Below are 18,973 nucleotides of genomic sequence, written 5' to 3'. Positions count from 1 at the left end.
AGGGATATATTTAGCTGCCTACGAAATTGAAATGACCGTAGTATACTTGTATAATACAGTATAGGCCATGACCAGATAGCTAGGCACAGTCGATATTGGTTAGAAGTTCAAAAGTGATCGTGATTCCTTATACCACTGTTTGGTTATTTTACAGGATTTTTACTTGATTTACGGCTACATTTTTATGTAGAAATACTCTTACAACCCTATACCAATAATCAGTCATTTCTCACTACCATTTAGGATAGCAATTTTGGTGCTATATCCTCTTCATTTTGCAATACAGTACAAATGACTGCGGTGGATAGTCATAGCCGTGACTTTTACTGCTCATGCCCAGTATATGTTGTATATGTGATGCAGCTGGAAGCAACTGACGTTTACCCAGTTACAGTCTACAGTACAGAATGGCACAGTACTCTGTATTCTGATCTGAACGCGCCTCACTGTACTGTACTTTGAGGGATGTTACCCAGACATGATCAAAAACAGAGGTCTATTCCTATTAGCGCGTGATACTGACTGTGTCCTGTATAAGACATTTCCACTAAACAAGTCCAACGTCACGGTCTCGTCGCAGTACAATCGAGCTGGCGTCAACCACAGGCGCCTCACTAGCCCACGGTCGTGGTCTACTATAAATAGACTGGTTGCAAGCATTATTGTATCACTCAGTAATCATTTGCCCATACTGTACATGTTGTACGGAAAATTAGCCATCCTGTACTAGCCTGGCCTGAGCATAGACCACAAGGACGAAGTGGATTTTTTCTGCCATTAATGGATTTGATTTCAAAGGAGATATTGGATAGTTGATGTGCCTAGTTAGCAGTATTGAAAAGTACTTTAGTAAGCCTTAATGATACACTACAGTAGTTAGTGATCAATAATCAGAATACTGTATACCATGAGATTTGTTCTTTCCCAAGAAAAAGTGTCTTCCTGTGCCAGTGGATAGAGTGTTGTAATATCCCATTGGTAGGAATTAATAGTATATAGTATTATAGCATCTATCTGTGTCATTAGAAGAGATTGACAGTATAGATGAAGTAGAATAACAGCTATCACAGGTGCTGATGTTAGTTTGCAAAACGTTGGAGACGCTATCATACGAGAAATAGTTCAATACAAGAGGAACATCACCATGGCTAGACATAGGGCAGTTCGCAATATGCACTATGAAGATGGTAAGATACGACCACAGAGGATTGTACACTGTCTTATTTTGCTCTTTTGATTCGTAATGTGGTAGTCGTTTACACCTTTTATTGCCAGGCCAGGATAGATGCATAATCATAATAATTATAGAACATCAGGTATAGTAATTTATCATGACTATGGATTTCATCACGCAATAAGTAGCTGTCTAGAGAGTGAGCGAGTTGTTAATCGCTAGGATATTGAAATAGATCATACGTAGAAGTACGTTGCTGTATGCAGCCACTAGTCACCACCGTCGTGCGCTAGGGTGGTCCAATGTATAAAATACAATAGTGTATCAACTAGGATATAACGTCTATCAACTGAAACATGCGTTTCCCTTTATACCTGGCTAAATGAATAAATGGAAATATATCCTCTTTAACAAATAGTTATACTGTATGTCTATCTCGTATTATTTTATGTCATGATCTAAGATAGTTGGCAATCAATTTCTCATCAGCACTGATTCCAAATCAAACCATGTCAATTTGTAATAGTATTACTTACTAAAATATATTCGTAATAACGTGTAGAATGCATTAAACTTTTAACTTAACTTAATAACCTTAAACAATTTGGCTAAAATACGACCTAAGCGATATTTATGGTATCTTAAACAAAATACGTATTGCCGTTAAAAAATGTTACAAATATGAATTTATAGAATGCACTGACGACGTCTATGGTAGATCTATGGAAGAAGATAGTATGCTGTCATCGAGTTTAGGCAAGTTACTTTCTTAACTTTGTTAAACTATGTCGAGAATTCCGTCATATCGATAGATATAAACGTTGCAATGACTATATTAATGAAGTGATTACAGTAGTGAAAGTTGAGTACAACAGTAAATTAATATCTTTAGCTCATATGTATACGGTAAATTTTTTTCTCTATATTAGTACTCCTTGATAGATACGGTACAATAGCAATACGTTATAGCATGCCCAGACCTGTAATTTATTCAAGTTCAAAGATGAACAGTGCAGTTTTGTTTCTATATCGCAATAATATTGCGCTAAACACTAACTGAAGGACTATATCGGTAACCTCTAGTATCAGGAATGAGTCTATTGTCTATATATATCAGCTAAGTTTTCGTTAACGGCTTCTTGATATACAGTACAGCAAAGTACTCACGGTCTCACACTTAGCCTGTACAGTACGTTATAGCTACAAGTTGCTACTCATAATTGTTTTTAAAATAGGATTAAGTAATTGAACTAAATTTGGTATTTCACTAACATTTGCTATGACGTGTACATTTTGTTATAAAAAATACTATTATAGAAGCGGAGTTTATATATTCAAGATCAAGAGGGAACCAGTCTAATTTTCTTAGTGAATACATTACAAAATCGGCAGAAAAAGACAAAGTTGACGAAGATGAAGATGAATCTTTATTAGATGATTCTATCGATTATAGCCGCCTGAAATTATCTCCTGATAACAAAAGTAAGAATATCGTAAGCATTCCGTCTTTCAGCAACACGATATAATAAACTGCTGTGTCTGAAAGATATATCATGTGTTTCTACTGTATCACCTTAATTAGTTGCATTAAACTATAAAATTTCATCAAATAAAAAAGTACTAACATATAAATAAATCTAGAGTTGAATAGAACATTGTATCAATAGACTATAATGCGAATGAAGCTACTGCGCTAATTACCCTACAATTTTTAACTGTTTTGATAGTAAAACTTTTTGCATGCATGGATCAAATACGCTCGATAATGGGTGATATCTCCGAAAAGAGAGTTGTGAATGTAGTCATTAATGAGAATTTTAATGTAGAAGCCGCATTGAATAGGCTCCTTTCGACAGAAGGTGTGTATAGTACTGGCAACATCTAGTTCGACTGATATATTGTATAATATAAGATGCATAAACTTGCTGAATGTAAATTGTCGCATATATTTAATCTTACTTGTCAATATGGTATAATCTTTCTTAACCAGGTGAAGCGACAGAACCAAACTTTACAGATATTTCAGGTAAGTAATATTGGGTTTTGTGATGCAGACAATGCTGTCAAGGATTATACAATTTAAAGATTAAGATCTAGTTTTAGAATTCGATATTAGACCCTTTGGCGCAGTTTAATTTGCAAACCTGCGCATTGAATATCGGTGCCTTTGTTGTTATAATGTTATCCAATATTCGAATGTTTTGCTTGTAGGCTTAGATAAAGCAGACGCGCAAAATTTTGGATTAAGCTCGGGTAAGATGTATAAATATTAACAGCAAATAATTTAGCGATGGATACAATCGTTTGTAGGCCAATTGGTATAATTTGATGAGATAACTACTGTACAATTACTTCGGCTTTCGCTTTTTCATGTATCCATTTGTACCTTTATTGCATTCGTTAACTATTGAAGTGATAGAGCCGATGACTAAAATATAGTATTAAATGTTGTAGTTTGTGATGTTATTTTCGTAAACATTTACACTGAAGTGTATGACCCCTTAAAGTAATTTTAATTAAATGCAGAAAAGTAAACACTTATACGGCAATACAGTACCATTGCATACTACAGGGCATGAGTATTCTACGCTTCTAATTGCACTTTCATTACCATAAAATTACAGATCGTCACACCAAAGATAATGAACAATTAAATTTTACGTACCATAACGCAGGCAATACCCAGTTGGTATCGGATGGTGCAAATCGATTAGATAACTATCCATCAATCACGCTGGAAAACTTATCGCCCATTGCTAATACTCAAAATTCCATATTTAGTACTGAACTTGAAAATGACCTTAATGTACCATTATCAGCATTAGCTGAATTATCTTGTCTGTCAGAAAATGTAGACACTGAATTACAATTATCACCAATACGTCAAATCGGTGATAGTAATAATTCCCTTATATTTGAAAATTTTGTTGATTTGAAGTCATTAGTTAATAGTGAAGGCACCACTATTAACCAGCAGTCGCCATGGGATAATCTTAATATTAACTTAAACGATATTTTGTCCTCCTGTATCGATAGTAATATAGCTTTCCAGAAGGAGTCGTTAATTAAGAATCAAGATGAGAATCTAGTAATAATAAGTGCCACAAAGGCTTCTAGTAGTTCTCAAATTTTAAATCAGTCTAATGATGCAATCGATGAAATGACACGTAAATGGAACGATGTAATGCAATCTGAAATCGGAGACTTTCATGATTTGGACAAAACATTGGAGACTGCAGAATCCAGTGAAAAACAAGAAATATTGAAATTGGCCAAACCATCGATGTTTGCCAGTTTAATTTCTAGTAAAAACAGTATTCTAGTCTTGGTTAAAACGCAGATATCTAGTCTTGCACAAATTCGTAATCACAAAATTAAAGCCTTTGATTTTAACTTGCCCTCTCCTGACGACAAAGTCATGCAGAAGCGTTCTTTTCCTCAGGAAGGCGAGTATTAGAGAACTCCTGCCCTACCAAAGTGAATCTTAGAGTTTAACGTTAGAAATATTAGTGAATAGATAAAATAGAAATTTGAAAAGTTTTTGTTAATTTCTAAACTATATACTTTCAAATTGCACTTATCTATCCTAGTAATTAATATCGATAAAACAATTATCTGTCACTTACAGTAATAATTGCATATCTTTTACAGATACCGTTGGAATTGCCTCCAATGTTACTAATGCAACACCAAAGTCCAGCAAGGTACATTCACTAACTGAACATTTGGCCACATTCAAAGAGAATAACGGAAAATCGTTTAATTTATCATCGAAGAAGAATTTACAGCCATCAGCGAGACCGTCACCTCCGTGAGCTAGAATCTTACATTTTGTGATTTGTATTCTAAAATCGTATGACTAATATAACTTCTTATATATCTGTAAAGAAATTCTCCTTCTCCGCCACCAAAGGAGTCGGAGAGTACTGCTACCCCTGTTGCCAAGTTGCCTCGTAGTTTATCGAAACAGTTACAGGTTGGTACTTTATGAATGCACTGATGTCTTCATATTTATAAACTATTGGTCACTTCCTAAAATAGGCCATAAATCTTCAAGACGAATGGAAAAAAAGGCAATCCGGAAAAGAAGTTATTAACCTTATTGTTGTTGGTAAGCCAAAGATAGTCCAATCGCGAATTTAATTTTGATCAATGTATTGTCTTTAATTCACTATGTATGATATTTGCTTTCATTTTTTAGGCCACGTAGATGCTGGTAAGAGTACTCTTATGGGACATCTCTTACTTCTACTTGGTCAAGTCGATAAGAAAACGATGCATAAATATCCCCAATAGCAAAACTGTTCAATAATTAAATTTAATTTACAAATCGAAATACTTTGAAACTGTTGTAAGATTTTAGTGTGTAGATTTAAACAATGCAACATTATCAAATTTTAAGAGAATGCTTTATTACATAAAAATCAGAATTTCTTTAACAAAACCGTAAGTATGAGACTGAGTCGAGAAAAATAGGTAAATCCTCGTTCGCGTATGCATGGGTATTGGACGAAACTGGAGAGGAGAGAAAGCGGTGCTTAGTTAAATTATATAGCAAAATGATTTACAGAGAATAAATTGTAAGTGATGCCTATTATTTAATAGAGGAATAACTATAGACATTGGTCATTCAAAATTTGAAACCAAAACTAAGGAAGTAGCTTTATCGGATGCGCCTGGACACAAAGATTTCGTACCAAATGTTATAACTGGTGCTACTCAGGTAATCCGAAAAAACCAAGCAGGAATAATTAGAAAAGATAATATATAATATTTATAAGGGTATTCTGATAGACTTGATGGATTAATAATTTTTTTATAGGCTGATGTCGCGATTATTGTGGTAAATGCCTCTGTAGGCGAATTTGAAGCTGGCTTTGAAGCTGGTGGACAAACTCGTGAACATGCGATGCTAATTCGATCACTTGGCGTAGCGCAACTACTAGTTGCTGTAAACAAATTAGATACGGTTAGTACATATTGCTGCAGTTCTATACCAATAAATAGTTAAATAGGAGAAATCTTATTTTGCTACGCTAAATTTATGCTGTATTATAATTTATTTAGGTCAACTGGTCTCAATCTAGATATGATACTATAATTAGAAAATTAAAACCGTTTTTAAAACAATCAGGATATAAGGTTGGTTATACTAGAATCAGTGACTCAGACTACCGTTTAAATTTTATAGACTGTATTTGTATTAACGTATCCTTATAATGGGTTAGGCTATTCTGCTGCCTTTTTACCCTTGATAAGAGTTAACTCTGGCTTTAATACAATGTTGAATATCATGGAATTAATAATGAATAAATTCATATAGGAATCAGATGTTCGATACGTTCCATGCAGTGGATTAACTGGGGAAAATTTAGTTAAGCCGTCTGATACACAAGCTTTAACAACATGGTATAAAGGGCCTAGTTTGTTAGATTGCATTGGTTAGTATAAATCTTTTTACTATCTGAACGCTTAAATTGTAATTACAGTAACGTAACTGGTTATTATTATTTGCAGTTGTAATAATAATAATTGTATTGAAAGACATGTTCGCTATCTTAATAGATAACTTTAAAATTCCTCAGCGATCACTTGATGCACCTTTTCGTCTTTGTGTGTCGGACGTCTATAAAGGTTTACAAATTATTTAAATGTAAATTTAAAAACTTCGTATGCTTTATTTATTTCTAATATTTAATGAATTTATTAGGAATTGGACAAGGTATTGTTATCGGCGGTAAAGCTGAGTCCGGTGCAGTTGCTATTGGAGAACAGATAGTCGTATTACCAAGTAACAAAGCAGGATACGTAAAATGTAAGCAAAGAAATAAATTAAATCTACCGATTACAGTATTAACGAGTTTCTTACTTGTGTAGCAATTAGTCTCCATGACGAAGCTACAAATTGGACTTGTGTGGGTGACCAAAGTAACTTAACGGTCATTGGTATCGATATTAATAATGTTAGGTAAAATAGCGTCATTGAATCGATAGTATATTAAAATAAACTGTATAGTAGGAATTCTATGGGCCCGTATATCTAAATTACATTCGGCAGGATATTTAATTTATAAATTGAATATATTTTACAGCCGTGGATCAGTGGTGTGCGTTCACGGATCTCTGGCTAGCGTCACGAGAAAGATATTGGTTCGAGCGATAGTTATTGATCCTCCAACTCCTATAACAATTGGATTTACCGTCAGTTCTCTTTTTGGGATTAAAAATCCTTAACTTTCATTTATTCACTTAGTTTTTAATTCTTTAACAGTACTTTATATCAATTTTCTATAGGGGTTACTTTATTGTCATACAATTACTGAGACAGCTTCCGTAACTAAATTAGTTAGCATAATAGATAAAAGTACTGGAGAAGTCATTAAAAAGAAACCCAGGTATGGTAAATGAAGTTTATATAGTATTATCTACATCAGTGATACTTGTAAACCTCTCAGGTCGATCTGGAACTATATCACTTTATCTCAACTGAAATTTTTGTTCTATATAGATGTATCACGAAGCATACAAGTGCAATTTTTGAAATAACCACTGCTCGACCTATCTGCGCGGATTTATATAAAGACAATAAAGCCTTAGGGAGGATAACTCTACGATCGGGAAGTAATACCGTAGCTGCTGGCATCATTATTAAGGTAAATGAAATGTTAATATTAGAAGTATTCTCGCTTTTGTTCCATAACATCCTACTACAGCTTAGTACATTTTACGGTTTAAATTATGATTTCATTCTAGTCAGTCTATCAAATAACCTAGGTATTTATAACCCTAACATTTACACCTCTACATTTTTACCATAATGCAGTTTAAATAAATGAACGCGAATGATCTAATCAAGACTCCTGAATGTAGCGCGTATCAAATTCAATATCGATCGTGACCTGTGCAACTTAATTTATCATTTACATAACTAAGAATCGACTTTGCGTACTGCGAACATCAAATAAAATATAAAAAATGACGGTGTCGAAAGAAATTCTCTTTACTGCTTCTGTATGACTTCTAGTGATGCCGATATAACAGTTAACGGGTATCCGTACCTTGAAATTAAACTTTTTAGCTAAAGAACAGCTTTAGTAGCTTTTGCATGCTATTATTAATAGTACAATGTACGTACATACGAGTGTATACCGTTCGTACTACCAGTAAATTGATCAAATGGTTTGATAACTTGTAGTACTCGTAAAAAAAAAGGCTAAAACTAGCAAGACAATAATAATGAATGAAAACAGACCTACATAAGAACAGTTATTTAGCCATTAGTCGGGCAGTAAACATCGCACAGTATGAATAATGTGAAAATATGCATAGCCAAAGAGCTTTTTAAAAGGGAACAGAGAAGGTACCTTTTAATAGTTCCTGATAGCAGACGTTACAGCGAATTCTATGCAAGATCAATAGATAACCCAGTGCGCCAACACTAATTTCACCACGTTTAGAGATTTACTGCTACTACTAACAAAATCTTTGTATTATAAGCAAAACGTAATTGTATCCAACTCTATTTTAAATTATTTAAATATAGTATTATAACATGAAAATACAACAAAACTATTTAAATGAACAGGTCTAAAAGAGCATCTATAAATTACAAGCTAACATCGAAGCAATGCAAACGCATGGCATTAATCGATCTCGCTGGCACTAGCACAATGAACGAGTCGTAAATGAAGTATTTACTAAAGCCTTAATTAAGCGAATTATAGGGATGAATTGGAATAAGATGAGATCGCTTTCTAGTTATAGATTTAAAGCATTTTAGTAAAAATCGAACAGATTCTCATTTTTATACAGCTGAAGCTAAGCGGCTAAATCGATCTTGCGTCGACAGACCGTTTTTAATATTGTTCATGCCTATATGGCTCCTATGCCCGTTTGACGTTATTGGAGTGCTAGTAGAATCGACCTTTGATGGAATAAGAACACGTTCACCTTTCCTTCCAGAAATCCTTATAATTTCGGGCTGTAAAGGTATTGACAATTCGCGAGAGTTAGATGCGGAGCCTTCACCAAAAATTAACGTGTCAACTTCACTTTCACATCTTGAAGATCCTAAATAAATCAGTAACGTCAATGTTGGGCATCTAACCGAAGTTACTTTAAATTCCTCACAAAGTGATAAGGCATATATCTAAAGTTATAACTCGTACGAGAGGAATTACCTTTCTTACTACTCATTGCAGATGTTTGCCCGAGCTTTGAACTTGTATAGCTATTGTTAGTTTCACTTTAGGATACGATTTATGTTAAAAAAATGTACTACTTAAGTATAAAGAGCATTGAAAGCTAGCTAGCTAGCTAGTTACTCTGGTTATATTGGAAATTATAAAGACGTTTTAAAGTGAACATACCTATTTAACCCAGACTTTGAAGTTGCGCTTATATTGAGACTCTTAGAAGAATCAGATCTAATAAATTTGCTTAGCATGTCATAGACATTTCGATCTTTTGTTGGACTATCTTTATTAGCAATGGTAATAGAAAGCCCAAAAAGTTTACCATCCTGATCTACGCGAGTAATAGTACCATCGAGCCATTTGTCATGGCACAAATTTTCTAACTGTAAAGATGCCATTGGGTGCCAATTACTTCGAAGATCCTCTCCAGCCGATGCTGGCGTCAAATAGCATTTTAATGCCTGATCTTTAGTTTCGTGAAATTTAGGAGGTAAAATTTTCAAACTCGTGCCTTGGATAGATTTTTCGGCCGTACCATAATCAATATAGAAAACGTCGCAAGTTATCACGCCTCTTTCATTTTTGTCAGTTAGAATGCATCTGCACCATTTATTAAACTTGGTACTAAAGGCAACGTACATTTTACCAAGGCAAAATTCGTCTGGTGAAACAGGACTTCCTATTGTAAGATCAACATTAAAATTACTTGACTTTTACTGCCAAAATAGCAATCACAAATCGAGTGGACATCTTACTTGCGTTAGCGCAAAAATCTTGCAATTTCTTTTCCATATCAATAAAGCTGTCAATTTTTGGTATAACTGCATAGAAACAGTTAGGAGATTCAACATGCATAACACAAACGCTAGTCTTCTTTCCCACGATCAAACTTAATCTTTCCTCTACCTTCTGTAAGATGATATATAAATAAACTACGCATTACTAGAGTTTTATAAATAAGGGAAACTTTATACATGATGCATTCATGCTCTATGATCGTGCATGTACGATCCATCGATATCCAAGCAGTTATATTAACGATAATATTGCTAGCATACCTGGACATGGTTAAATTCCGAAGGTTGTTTATGCTTAGTGTGCTCAGTCACATCAGTAGTAGTCAATTTTTCATGACTTGCTGAAATAGACGGTTGAAATTTCATAGTTGGCATTGATGTCTTGTAGTCATTGTCAGTTCTCCTCCAATTTTTACTGTAAGTGGAAGATAACTGTTTCTTCAGCAGATTGTAAGTTTCTTTATTAGCCACACCAATTTCAACTAGACGATTATTAATTTGTTTCGACTCGTTATCAACAAGTATAATTGATAATTTGTCATCAATCTCAGTCTTAATGGTCATACAGAATGTTTTACTTGTTACCATTTCCGTGAATTGATCTGTCGCTTTCGAACCCCAACTGCTACCAAGAATTGGACAGACTCCATCTAATTTGCAAGTAAACGCTTGCCACGGATGCTGACGAAAATCATTTTCCAATACCATGATATCTTTCAATTGCACCCAATCTGTGTTGCCGTAGTCAATAAAGTAAACACTAGCTTTGTCTCCAAATTTGCCAATAACTTTTCCTCGATACCAAACATCATCTTTGTCAAAGCGCGTGCAGTAGCATTCACCTGATTTGATATCCTTCGGTATTCGAAGTCTTTTTTGTTGGGAATACTCGTTCATACGTGCTTGGATATCATTGATTATGGAAATATTAGAAGCAAACTGACACCAAAATTCACTAGGATCCTTGATAAATGCTACGATAACGTCAGGATTATCAACAGAAGTTACTAAACGAGATCGATCGTAGACAAGCTTGATCAAATCTTCTTCCTTGGCAACTGCTTCCCATTTTTTGTTTTGGTATTTTTTAGCTTGTAAATTTTCACCATTAGTGTAGGTAATAGGTTTTTTGCAGTCATTTCGATCTTGCTCATTGTGCTTAAAACTGCCTACAATATTTACTTTACTGTTAGACTTGGGGCTATTTACCAAAGTCTTCGCATTTCTTTCTTCGTTATGATCAACATCAAACATTTCATCACCAAAAGAAACTTTACTAGCATTCGATTGACAAACACTCTTGCAATTATTGCTTTCGTCTAGTTGACTATTATCGATATCGTTACAATTCTTAGATTCATCTGGAGATGTAATGCTACGGGTACTTTGTCGAGATAAGCTAGAAGCGGCAAAACCATCCATGATCATTTGTTCGTTTACAGTTAAGTTTTCGCCAGGCCGATGCAATTCAACACTGTAGAGTTGCTTTCCTATAGAAGAGTTGTCATGTAATATCCTACGTACGAGACCACAAATTCTCTGTTCTTGAGCTAACTGTTGTAAAAAAAGCGTGGAATCGACAGACCAGGTAGATTTGCTATCGTTGGGCTTAATACCGTGTAGCTGGCATTGAAAGATATTGACCGGTATATCTTGAAGTTCGGGTTCTAATCCTTTAATTTTGCCATTGTCAATCAATTCGCAAGCACCTGTATCTACACTCTGTACTAATGCTTCTTTATCACCATCATCGCATACAATTTGCTTGATTATGCCTCGATGCCATTTTCGATCAGTAAAAGGTGCAGCGCAAGCAGCTCCAACTTGGAGCGGGTAGTCTTGATCGGTTGAAATAGAAAGACCATAATAGAGTCGTAGACAGCGTTCCAATTCATCCATTTTGATATTATCTTGTGACTGTTGGCTGGCTATTCTACAATAGAATTGTCCCGGATTGTGAACGTGTAAGATAGAGATATCAATATCTTGTCCTTCTTTACAATCGGGTAAAATATGCTGGAAAGTGGACCTCATACGACGTAACTGCTGAGACAATATTGAGCCTATAGATTCATTTCTTCCATCTGCTAAGTAGATACGAGCAACTAATATCTTGTGTAAATCAGTTTCTTCAATCTTTTCAACGATACATTTAATTTTTTGATGTAAAATTAATTTTTCTAATTGTTGGCAAAATTGCGCACTTAATTCTTCGTCATGTGCATAATCACTTTTAGTAATATCACTTGGTTTAATTTGAACAGTAAAGGATGGTAAATTGTTGAAAGTATTTTTTAACATTTTGACCTTGGGTAGTGGTATCCATTGGGTGTGACCGTAATCTTGAAAGAAAAGGCGCAAATTATCCTTACTTTCATCGAGTTGGATAATTTTACCACGTGCCCAGCCATCATCATCGAAGCGTTTGGTTCTAGCGCAACACAGTTGACCAACTTTAGCCTGAGTTAAGGGGGGAATTTTATCACCACATTTACTATAGAAAAAATCGAGTACATGGGATAATTCACGAACATCTTGTACACTTGTTTGCAGATGTCCCCAAATTTCACCAGAAGGTGACTGAATATGGTGAATATTGAATTCGTATGTAGCACCAATATCAAAATGTTTCATTTTTTCACTTTTCTTTGATCCTATCAACAAATGACGGAAAAAAACAAGATGTTAGATGATAGCGCTTGACTTTGGTGTATCATTTTGTCGTTATCCTATTGTAACCAACTTCTTCGACAAGAAGTCGAATAGTAGAGTGGAATCCCCAAATTACCAATATTACTACAGTTGTGAATAAGCTTGGCTATGATTTCTCAACATGACAACCTCTGTAGTGATTGATTGCATGATTACTTAGCTTGCTGTAGTACAAATAGGCTATTAAAATGGCATAACAAACATCAATACTATCTAGGATTAACTCTAATTAGGTGATTGATTATGAAAATTCACTAGAAGAAGCTATTGAAATGGCATAACAAACATCAATGGTGGGCAACCTTAGACATCAATACTATCTAGGATTAACTCTAATTAGGGGATTGATTATGAAAGTTCACTAGAAGAAGCCTACCTAGAAATGGAGACAGCAAGTAAATTACAATCAGGCCTGCAAGTAATTGGATGCTAAAATGCGGTAACACCTGACTAAAAGTGAAAAACAAATTTTGCAGCATCCAGTTGGACGAGTTGAATCTTTTCGCGTAGGATTACACCACTTTCCACTTTGACTTTAGATCGCAGCAAACAGTAAATCAATATGACAAGGAATTGAACAAACACAAAAGTGCGATCTAAGGAAATGCTTAGCGCAAATTCCGATTTTGACTTTAGATCGCAGCAAACAGTAAATCAATATGACAAGGAATTGAACAAGCACAAAAATGCGATCTAAGGAAATGCTTAGTGAAAATTCTGCTTTGTCTTTAGATCGCAGCAAACAGTAAATCAATATGACAAGGAATTGAACAAGCACAAAAATGCGATCCAAGGAAATGCTTAGCGCAAATTCTGACTTTGTCCTTAGATCGCAGCAAACAGTAAATCAATATGACAAGGAATTGAACAAGCACAAAATGCGATCCAAGGAAATGCTTGGCGCAAATTCCACTTTGACCTTAGATCGCAGCAAACAGTAAATCAATATGAAAAGGAATTGAACAAGCCCAAAATGCGATCCAAGGAAATGCTTAGTGAAAATTCCGCTTTGGCTTTAGAATGCGATCCAAGGAAAATTCTTAGTGAAAATTTTGATTTTGTCTCGTCACTGCGAGTTAGGAGTAATACCTGGCTTGGATTGACCTTTGACTGGCGTCACTGCAACCATGTATCAATCGAGTTGTGTCGAACTTTATCTGGTGTCATGCGTCTTTTAGGTATTTGGGGAATGTCCAATTGGAGACGGTGGCGTCAGGGTGAGTAGACACGACGAGCTGTGGTGCCATAGCAAGTGACACGCGCTATCACCCTTCCGACCCGACGAGACTACGATATACATTATTGTGCTGGCGATTGAGTCAGGATGGTGCTTGTGCACGAGCACTTATTCATAATAATTGTATATGTATGCTAGTGTTATTAAAAGTAAGTAGGCATTTGATGCGCATTTTTCTAGCATGTATTATCTTACCGCCCACAACCGGTTGAGGTGTTCCCAGACGCGTCGATGTCGATGGAACTCAAACAAAAGACTACGAGGGAAAATGGTGGCGATCAGGCCAATCAGCAAACGTTTCTTGGCGCTATGGCGACAACCGATACGGATAAACTTGTTGACGCCACGTCGTTTTCGATCGGAGTCAGATGTCACTGCCAACTCAGATTGATGTCATGTGACAACGGCTGAAATCCAATCAAATGAAAGTAGTCAGTTTACGGTGAGTGGCAGATAGAGCGTCTATTCTCATACTGTGCCCTGTACCCCTTTGCCACTAGGTGCAGTGCATACAGGTAAAAATTCAATTTTGACCTCTATGGTGAAGGCTGCAGTATACAGTACAGTATAGTGGTACAGTAGTACTGGCCTCCAACTGTCCATTGTACAATACTGCGTCTCTTTCTGCAAAGAGCTAGCAGTGGTCGGTCACTGATCACTCTTGCTGCTACTGTTGCAAGTTGCAAGACAAGTTCTAGCACTTTCCCGTTTGTGCTCGAAGCTTTGTGTACAGTACTGTACACTGTACGGTACTGTACTGTATGTACTGTGCACTGTATTGTATTGTACAGACCCTGTACTGTACTGCACTAGAGACCCTCTGTTTACAGTACTGTACAGTGTACAGTACTGTCATTCCCAAGTCGGATATAAAGTACTGTAATGTCTTCACTGGATTTCGTCACGCTCAAGCGTTGATGCGTTAGCTGCGCAGCGCAAGTACTTATGGAAGCAACTGGAAATTTCTAGTGAATCATCCAAACTCTATATAATATCCCGCCAAGACGATGAATCCTTCAATCAATTCTTCATTTTCCCAAAAACTTGCCATACAAGTTCTCCAAAACCCTGACCAGTTTTAATCCTTTACTCTCATTTCTTTCTTACCTTATTCTCAAGATCTCCACCACAGTCCATATTCTTACTTTCATTCACGTTCCCATAACAACAACAACAACAACAACTCACGCTCACGCATACAAATGGCTAAGACACCTGCAATTGGAATCGATCTAGGAACAACTTACTCTTGCGTTGGAATCTTTGACAACGGAAAAGTTGAAATTATCGCCAACGATCAAGGAAATCGTACTACACCTAGTTATGTAGCTTTCAACGATACCGAACGCTTAATAGGCGACGCTGCCAAAAATCAAGTAGCTATCAATCCACAAAATACCATATTCGATGCTAAACGATTAATCGGGCGCCGATTCGACGAAGGGAGCGTTCAATCCGATATGAAATATTGGCCATTCAAAGTAACCAACAAAAATGGTAAACCCAAGTTACAAGTCCAACACATGGGAGAGAATAAAGACTTCTACCCAGAAGAGGTTCATAATCATTCAATAATCATTCCCTTATTACAGTATACGCTTAAGATGTAATACGGGTATTGCAACAGACGAATCATTATACAATTATTTAATTTACGCATATAGTAATTTCGATAACTAAATACAGTTTTTACTATTTTACTTCAATAATATAACAATTTTACAATATAATAATACAGTAGATATAGACTGTACTCTACTTACCGTGCGTTATATTAAGTCGTGTAGAATCGTGATAATCATACTAACTACAACATCAAAATTGAATAACGAAAATACTAACTTCGATGACAATTTAATCATATAATTATAGATCTCTTCTATGGTATTAACTAAAATGAAAGAAACCGCTGAAGCCTATCTCGGTCAGGTATGTACTCAGTATCATTATACTATACAGTACTACACTACAATTTTATTTATTATTTTATTTTATTAACAATCACTACTTGATCATCTACTGTAAATATTCTTAATTCTTATTCTACTCTATTTTGGAGCAGAAAGTCAAAGACGCTGTTATTACTGTCCCTGCATATTTCAATGATTCACAACGACAAGCAACAAAAGATGCTGGTGCAATCGCTGGTCTCAACGTTCTAAGAATCATCAATGAACCTACAGCCGCCGCTATAGCTTACGGACTAGATAAAAAGGTACCTTATCTTAACATCAATAAATACACAATTCAGTACTATGATACTAGTAATTATAATAACTCACTATATACATACACATTACATTATACAACAATAATATTTATAACATTCTAAATTTACATTATCTTATTTCAGTCTAAAAGCGAAAGTAACGTCTTAATCTTCGATCTTGGCGGCGGTACTTTCGATGTTTCAATCCTTACCATGGATAACGGAATTTTCGAAGTCAAGGCTACTGCTGGTGACACTCACTTAGGCGGAGAAGACTTTGATAACAGGTAAGATAACTTATTATTAAAAACAATATATTGTATACTCGTATACTGTATTTACAGCTAATTAATTGTTTTACCGATCATAATAAAGCGCATAAGATACTATTTAAAGTAATAACATTATATTAATATTAATTTATTTATTATTCAGAATGGTTAATCACTTCGCCGCCGAATTTAGACGAAAATACAGAAAAGACATCACACAAAATAAACGCGCTATCCGTCGTTTACGAACTGCATGCGAAAGATCCAAACGTACATTATCGTCAAGTACTCAAGCAAGGTTAGTACTATCATATACTTTTATCATGTAGAATAATTGTAATAATCATCATAAACAATCAAATTTTAAACTAAAACTTCAAGTAATATATACAATAATTAAATAACTTATTTAATTTTCTTTCCATCCTTATAGTATCGAAATCGACTCACTTTACGAAGGACTAGATTTCTATACATCTATTACTAGAGCCCGATTTGAAGAGGTAAATTTCTAAAATACCAATAAAATTATCTACAGTATAGCGATTTTTACTCTATTATAATACATTACACGATAAGAATATTTCATCATGTATATTCCTAAATTATAATACTCTACATTCATTACTATTATTTATATTTAGCTAAACGTGGATTTATTCAGAAGCACTTTGGAACCAGTAGAGAAAGCACTTCGAGATGCAAAAATGGATAAATCTATGATCGATGAAATCGTTCTAGTAGGTGGATCAACTCGCATACCTAAAATTCAGAAATTATTACAAGATTTCTTCAACGGTAAAGAATTGAATAAATCTATTAATCCCGATGAAGCTGTAGCATACGGAGCAGGTAGGCATTTCATTCTTAATAGCTTACTCTTTCGTTATTTCTAATAATCAATATAGATAATATTATATAATATACTATACAATAATTATAATAACTATCGATTAATATCGCTTAACATGACTATTTAATTTATTCATTTCATATGTTTTATAGCTGTTCAAGCTGCTATCTTAACTGGAAACAACGATAATGTAGTACAAGACTTACTATTGTTAGACGTTGCGCCTCTATCTCTCGGTATTGAAACGGCTGGTGGAGTGATGACATCGTTAATAAAACGAAATACAACGATACCAACCAAACACTCACAAATTTTTACAACTTATGCTGACAATCAACCTGGCGTACTTATCCAAGTTTTCGAAGGAGAACGAGCCATGACAAGAGATAACGTAAGAATTACTCTACGATACGACTCATTTTACATATGATATACTATACTCAAAGATTAATTCAATTTATTTCACAATACAAATACATATATATATATATACAAATAATAAGTAATAAGTAATATTGTGTTTTTGTTTAACTGGATATGATAGAATCTTCTAGGTAAATTCTCGTTAGAAGGTATCGCACCAGCTCCTAGAGGTGTACCACAAATCGAAGTAACATTCGATATCGATGCTAATGGTATTTTGAACGTATCGGCTCAAGATAAGAGTACAGGGAAACAAAATCAAATTACGATCACAAATGACAAAGGTCGTCTATCGAAAGAAGACATCGATCGTATGGTTAACGAAGCGGAGAAGTATAAACAACAAGATGACGAACAGCGAAAGCGTATTAATTCTAAGAACTCACTAGAAAGCTATATCTTCAATATCAAGAATTCAGTAGAAGATAATAGAGTCGGTAGTAAGATATCAGATGCAGATAGAACCGCCGTTTTGAATAAATGTAATGAGACATTAACTTGGTTAGACAAGAACCAGATGGCTGAAGTAGATGAGTTTGAATATCAACGTCAAGAATTGGAAAAAGTGTGTATGCCGATAATGTCAAAAATCCATCAGAGCGGTGCTCCAAACAATTCGGGAAGCTCGAGTGAATATAGTAAGAAAGCCGAGAATGCTGGTTGTGAACCAACTATCGAAGAAGTTGATTAACTTATTGCGACTATAAAGATTATGATAAGCGATCATAAAATTGTCGCGTTACTGCTTATCTTTACCCAATACTTTACTAAACTAGACAACTGTAATTTACGGTAATATTAGTAATCCTGTTGCAATGACTGTTGTACAGCGATAACAGTTACTTGAAACACGAAACTACTATCATCAATTAACACTATACCTGGTGCAATAATTGCGCTATCTTGAAGTATAGAACTACTTCGAATCATATTGTTGCTTTGCTTACTGTATGTCGAATCTATATTAGTAATTTAATGTTACAAAATATTTATATTCTGTAGTAGTATTAAAAGTAATATAAAAGTGATTTATTATAGAATCGTTACACCATTTGCAGATCTGATACCGTAATACCTAATTAGTATACGTATAATATGGTA

General features: G+C 34.9%; 3 protein-coding genes across 3 annotated transcripts; 2 read left to right on the top strand and 1 right to left on the bottom strand.

Annotated features, from left to right (window-relative positions):
* Positions 1-1,144: 1,144 nt before the first annotated feature.
* TRIADDRAFT_64067 (uncharacterized protein) lies at positions 1,145-7,948 on the top strand (the record flags this gene model as incomplete). Its single annotated transcript, XM_002114251.1, has 21 exons — positions 1,145-1,187; positions 2,492-2,656; positions 2,902-3,033; positions 3,165-3,200; positions 3,386-3,427; positions 3,799-4,589; positions 4,826-4,878; positions 5,063-5,150; positions 5,216-5,285; positions 5,376-5,390; positions 5,782-5,897; positions 5,997-6,143; positions 6,242-6,316; positions 6,498-6,615; positions 6,740-6,808; positions 6,885-6,989; positions 7,052-7,142; positions 7,267-7,375; positions 7,469-7,569; positions 7,683-7,827; positions 7,928-7,948. The coding sequence occupies 21 exons, from the start codon at positions 1,145-1,147 to the stop codon at positions 7,946-7,948; spliced, it is 2,532 nt and encodes an 843-aa protein (XP_002114287.1).
* A 1,030-nt stretch (positions 7,949-8,978) lies between these two features.
* TRIADDRAFT_57935 (uncharacterized protein) lies at positions 8,979-14,007 on the bottom strand (the record flags this gene model as incomplete). The annotated part of the gene is made up of 6 exons (XM_002113930.1): positions 8,979-9,244; positions 9,355-9,419; positions 9,544-10,048; positions 10,125-10,278; positions 10,428-12,820; positions 13,968-14,007. The coding sequence occupies 6 exons, from the start codon at positions 14,005-14,007 to the stop codon at positions 8,979-8,981; spliced, it is 3,423 nt and encodes a 1,140-aa protein (XP_002113966.1).
* Positions 14,008-15,317: 1,310 nt separating this feature from the next.
* TRIADDRAFT_50471 (uncharacterized protein) lies at positions 15,318-18,563 on the top strand (the record flags this gene model as incomplete). The annotated part of the gene is made up of 9 exons (XM_002114250.1): positions 15,318-15,671; positions 15,988-16,044; positions 16,178-16,330; positions 16,469-16,611; positions 16,760-16,894; positions 17,030-17,099; positions 17,241-17,448; positions 17,602-17,840; positions 17,994-18,563. 9 exons carry the CDS (start codon positions 15,318-15,320, stop codon positions 18,561-18,563), a joined length of 1,929 nt encoding a protein of 642 aa, XP_002114286.1.
* Between the last annotated feature and the right edge of the window lie 410 nt (positions 18,564-18,973).

Source organism: Trichoplax adhaerens, genomic scaffold (assembly GCF_000150275.1).
Source record: "Trichoplax adhaerens TRIADscaffold_7 genomic scaffold, whole genome shotgun sequence".
NCBI lineage: Eukaryota > Metazoa > Placozoa > Uniplacotomia > Trichoplacea > Trichoplacidae > Trichoplax > Trichoplax adhaerens.
The sequence above is the reverse complement of the archived record's forward strand: the minus strand, read 5'-3'. Positions and strand labels throughout refer to the sequence as shown.